Source organism: Zingiber officinale, chromosome 2B (assembly GCF_018446385.1).
Source record: "Zingiber officinale cultivar Zhangliang chromosome 2B, Zo_v1.1, whole genome shotgun sequence".
Classification (NCBI taxonomy): Eukaryota; Viridiplantae; Streptophyta; class Magnoliopsida; order Zingiberales; family Zingiberaceae; genus Zingiber; species Zingiber officinale.
Genome location: NC_055989.1, coordinates 136,266,781 through 136,272,049, shown reverse-complemented (window position 1 = coordinate 136,272,049; position 5,269 = coordinate 136,266,781). Strand labels below are relative to the sequence as shown.

General features: G+C 35.0%; 1 protein-coding gene across 1 annotated transcript; it reads right to left on the bottom strand.

Moving 5' to 3' along the window:
- Positions 1–1,167: 1,167 nt before the first annotated feature.
- Positions 1,168–3,133, bottom strand: LOC122049581 (lysine histidine transporter 1-like). The gene is made up of 7 exons (XM_042610950.1): positions 3,066–3,133; positions 2,592–2,975; positions 2,111–2,504; positions 1,881–1,986; positions 1,704–1,795; positions 1,529–1,597; positions 1,168–1,441 (listed from the first exon to the last, which is right to left on the bottom strand). Exons 1-7 carry the CDS (start codon positions 3,116–3,118, stop codon positions 1,343–1,345), a joined length of 1,197 nt encoding a protein of 398 aa, XP_042466884.1. The 5' UTR covers positions 3,119–3,133; the 3' UTR covers positions 1,168–1,342.
- Positions 3,134–5,269: the final 2,136 nt, after the last annotated feature.

The window sequence follows — 5,269 nt, the reverse complement described above, 5'->3', positions numbered from 1 at the left end:
GTTTCTGGCCAAGCAGGACATCTGAATTTAATATATATATATAAATATAAAAGGTTTGTGGCCGAGATTGAGATTTCAAAGGATTTTGCTCTACAGATGTCGGATGTGGCAGAATAAAAAAATTTATAATTTTAATTAATTTTATTGATTAATTTTGAAATGATCGGTCAAGTCACATGAAAGAATATGACAGAAAAAGATATTATCCACGAGATTACAAATAAAATAATAGAAAAAAATATATTTTCTCATCTGTCAACTCACTATAGAAATATTTTTTCTTCTATTTTCCCATAAAAACAATAGATGAAAAATTTCTTTTACCCACCCCTTTTACCAACCATATTTGTCTTCCCTACCATTAGCCTTAGTAGACAAAACCTAAGTCTAACGTATAAATTATATCGCATTGGTTAGAGAAAGCTAAGGCCCAACCCACATGCCTACCACTTTCTATTATGGAGTTCCTAAATCCTATTCCTATTGATTTATTACTTGTTAGCAACTTCCATGATAATACCCTCTACTAGAAATAACATCGTCATCTATGGACCTTTCTCAATAAGAGAAGACAACATGATCCTCAACGAAGAAAAAAATAAACATATCATGTTACCTTACCTAACGCTAGACAAATTCTTGAAGTTAATAAGTTGATAAAATTGAAGAGACCTTTTGATAGAAACATCAAAAGGAGATATCTATCGTTGTGCATGGACTATAAAAAGGACATAAACAATACTACTTGTCAAAGAGGAATGAGCTCAGTTGAAGTAAATTTTAATTAAACTAAGAAAAGAATATAATTTGATAGCATGAAAACTACGTTGGCCACGGTCCCAGCATAGTGCTCATAATTGTATTTTAATCTTATATCTTAAATTGCTCCCATTGGCACTTTATATTGCTTGCTTATATTTGTATTTTTGGTTCTCTTATCTTTGAAATCATATTTGTGATTTTTCAAAAGATAATAAACTGTTAGGCATGATAATATTTATCACAATATAATTTGTTGCCATCGCACAAGATATAATAGGAAATGAATCAACTACATATGATGGCCAAACTTCAAACACAGTATTCACACGCCCTATTTATCACAATATAGCAAACCCTGCGACTCATGAGTCCAACACATTTTATGGTTACCGAACTTTAAACATAAATCTTGGTTTACTTATGAGGAAAGATCAGAAGAGATGGCGGAAGAGGTAAATAAGATACAATGCACATAACTGATTCGTGCTCTGTGGAATTGTATGATACTTTCCCTTCCTTCTCCTCCCACTACAATCTTGTCATCCAAGTAAACTTATCATAAAGACTTGCCAAATAGAACTTAGGAAAAGAAAGAGTAGTTCTTTGCTTGTATAATAATCAGCCTTAGTCCACCGATAGGAGATAAGATCATCAGGAAAACCCCAAGGATAATGCATATCTGGAGCAAGCCAAAACAATGAAATTAAACAAAATTTAAGTAAGAAATAAAGTGATGCAAAGGAATGGTCAAGTTGTGTTTTGTTACCCAGTTAGTGAACCAAGACAAGCTAAACCTTCTGGGTTTGTAGATAGCTAGCCACATTACACATGGAAGCTGTTTAACGTTTACAAGAAAGTTTGAGAACTGTTGACCTTGAGGAATTGATCACTGTAAACTGAATTAAACATTGGTTATATTATAAAAACAAGTAGATGCTTACGAAGTATGTAGTTGGCGCGAATGCAAAGCCACCGAAAAATCCAAGGAGTCCTCCAAAGAAGGGGAAGACTATGGCAATAAACATGGTGAATGCTGAAAACCAGAAATAGAATTAGCGATGCCATGGTGCGTTAAGAGCTCAAGATTTTAAGATTAAACATCAGGAAATCTAACTGACCAACGTAAACTGAACGAGAAATTAGGCGCAGCATTAGGCTCGGACGGAACTTCAGGCTCTTGACAAGAACTGTTTCTATCATATCAAAAACTGGCATGGCATATATCTGCAAATAGGACCAGAACAGGGCTGGAATAAGGAAAGTAATAAACTTAAAAGAGAAAATTTGCCTGTGAACGGAAAATGCCAACAAAGAATTAATGTTACTGATGGAATGGATTATTTATTACCTGGTAGCTCCCAACGACATGAATGACCACAAACATGTTGGCAATGGCAATGAGCCAACTAGGCTTCTCAAGGGTGATAAGGATATTGTCCTCGACAGTATTGCCAAAAGCCCAATAACCTATCAAGGCAACTGGGAAGTAGCAAATAGCCACAACGATGTAGGCAACAACGACACCCTTCCACATTGGCTTCTTAGAAGGCTTCTCAGGCGTGGAGGGGATGGTTGCTTGAATCTCCAACACAACATTGTGGCCAGCATAAGCAAAAGCTACATCCCCCAGTGCAGCAAAGAAATTGAAAACTGTTCCCGACGTGGTCGAAGCCTTGTACCCAAAGTCTACATTTTCTTGCTTCCCTTTGTGCAGTGCACCTGCCCATGCAATGGTGGAGTAACTGGGAAAGAGTAGATATATATCATCATTAAATTGAACGAGTATATTGTGTATATGATGCTTTGAATGGGCGTAATTGATTTAGCACCTTAAGGACATGACTGCCGCAGCCAGGGAGACACCTGAAATTGAATTTAAGTTGGGGAGTTGCGATAGAACAAAGTGACACGAGCCAAAGATCATGATGAAGTAGGTGAGCTTGATGGACTTGCAGTCAGGGCAAACAAGATCATGGAACTTCTTGAGAGATTTTCCACCAGTGACCATGTAAACAATATTCACCCCGACCTCAACAATAAGTTGTTGGGGCACCACAATCCAAAGCCCAAGTTTCTCCCCGAAAGCATGCTGCCCGAGCTCATGATACCGGTCGAAACGCTTTCCAGGAACCACCTCGTGCATCTCCACCATTTGCCAGAGGGTGTACAGGGTGATGATCCATGAGATAACGAGGACAGTAATGCCCGGACCCCTGTTCAAGAATGAACTCAAAGGCCATCATTTTCCTTTTTTCCTAACCCAAACAAGATGTGGTAAGTGTGGAGGAAGAGGTAGAACTTACCAACCAAGCTGAGCCAAAGCATAGGGTAAGCTAAGGACACCGGCTCCAACCATGGCTGTGACATTGTGGAAGGCTGAATACCACCACTTGGCATTCCTTGAAGAAGTGATGGGGAGCCAATCATCAATGCTCTTCTCATTATATGTCTGCAGAACATCAAAGACATCAAGTAGCATTGCAGATAGAACATCCAAAGTCTTCAAAGTTCTCCTTATCGGTTATCTTTTCCTAGAAAACAATTACAAGTTCTCAAATAGGACATCGATGGGGAAAAAAAATCAAAGATTGGCCGGCAAACATCAGTTTTGTTCTTGTTCTCATGGACAAGTGGAGAAGAGGAACCTTGGCGCAACGGTAAAATCTCATGGACAAGTGGAAAAACAAAGACAAAAAAAAAAGGTGTAAACCTTTATGGTGATTTTTCCCTTGACTATGGACAATTATCACAATTATGTTGATCAAGGCTTCATATGTCTTCTACATATTGATTTATAATAATTGTTTCCCTTAGGTTACATGATTGTCCGTGCAATGGCAATGTAAAACCTGTAAGAAACCACTTCAGAACGAAAAAACATACTCATTGGACAAACAAAAAGGAAAACAATAGGCAGAGAAGAAAAATAAGGCCTGCTTCAGTTTATCGAAGAATTTAAAAAGGAAGAAGTAGGCTGAAACAAAAAAACTAATAGAGAAAAATAGATAAATTCCTACATCTTCCGTCAAGAAAAAAGAAGTCTCTGATGCAGCAGTTCATATATGAGTTCAAAGTACCTTGTCGGATTCCAGTGGCATGGAGGAATCCTGTGTGCTCATGTCTACAGTTAAAACAATCAGAGGGGAGCTTGTGGGAAAGAACAGCCCAAAACTGAGAGAATGAAGGCGAATGAAGATGGAAATATATAGACAGGCGACAATTAAGCTTTTTAAGACTTCTTAGGTGACTCTGTTGCCGGGTTATAATTTTATTTTTATTAATAATTGATTTGCAATACAAAAATGAAGAAAATAACGAATTAAATGTGTATGTAATTTAGTAGATAACTAAATATAATATATCCATGAAAAGAAATAGTTCATAATAAAAAGGGAAACTAAAAGAAAAATGGGAAAGGATATTCTTCAAATGGGAAATCACACTTTAATCACAATAAATTCTTGCATATACAACAGCTGTAAATTTTCCGTTAATGTATGCAAGAATATTCAATCGGTGTGTTAACATAGGAAAATTAATTGGCGCAGATATGCGTTTTACTTTCTTTATATGGTATATCATGACATTCTTGTTTTATTATTCCTAATATTGTTGAATGAATCAAAGTTAATGCTGAATCTCTACAAAGAAGAAGCATTAAAAGCAAGTTTAATTGAGGTTTTAGATATAAGGAAACTAATTGTACCACTCTGGTGACCATTAGTTTTTATTAATTCATGAAATAATTGTATATTTATCATTTAAATATATATTTACTTCAAATATAATTAAATTGACTAAAGTTAATGTGTTTAAGTGATTCTGTTTGGTCTTCTAGTGTTTTAAGTAAAGACGGTATCAATATGTAAACTTTATCTAACATAAAAAATTAAAATGCTAGCCTTTAGCACTGTAAATAAACTAAATGTTGGTAGGGTTATAAACAAGCTAAATAAAGTCAATCTTTATATTGTTCAAACTTATTTAATAAAATAATCAAGCGAGATTAAAATGAACCAAATCATTAAAATAATTATTCAAGCATGACTTTGTTTCTTTTTTATAAGCTTGAGATTAGTTCAAACATGGCTTGAGCTTGGTATTTAAATATTATTGGGCTCTCAAATTAAGTTTGTTTGATTATTTAAAATTTTTATATTTTTGAGTTTATTAGTTGGTTAGTGATCTAGATTTTGAGAACTTATTTGTTTATTTACCATATTGATAAGAGCTTTTTTGATAAATATAGTTCACGAACTCTCTTCTTAAATATTATTTACAAATAGTTCATAATTTTTGTTCATGAATATTAATGAGCTGAACACATATGTTGTTGGATCATAGGCATATGGGGGTGAATCACATGTATTTAAAAATGAGTCTTTTCGTCTTTTCAAAATCAAGTGTGCATCGAAATAAAACTAAATATGAAAGTGAAAAACAAAACGTGGTTGATTTACTTGGTTCAGAGTCTTCGACGACTCCTACTCCAAGACTCAAATCTCTT

Bases quoted from the DNA above. Each gene is read 5' to 3' on its own strand.
- LOC122049581 (XM_042610950.1), bottom strand. From the start codon at position 3,118: ATGGTTGGAGCCGGTGTCCTTAGCTTACCCTATGCTTTGGCTCAGCTT. The intron at 1,598-1,703 runs GTAAGCATCTAC...AACGTTAAACAG, and splicing joins TCGCGCCAACTACATACTTC to CTTCCATGTGTAATGTGGCT. The intron at 1,442-1,528 runs GTAACAAAACAC...GGCTTGCTCCAG, and splicing joins TGTCTTGGTTCACTAACTGG to ATATGCATTATCCTTGGGGT.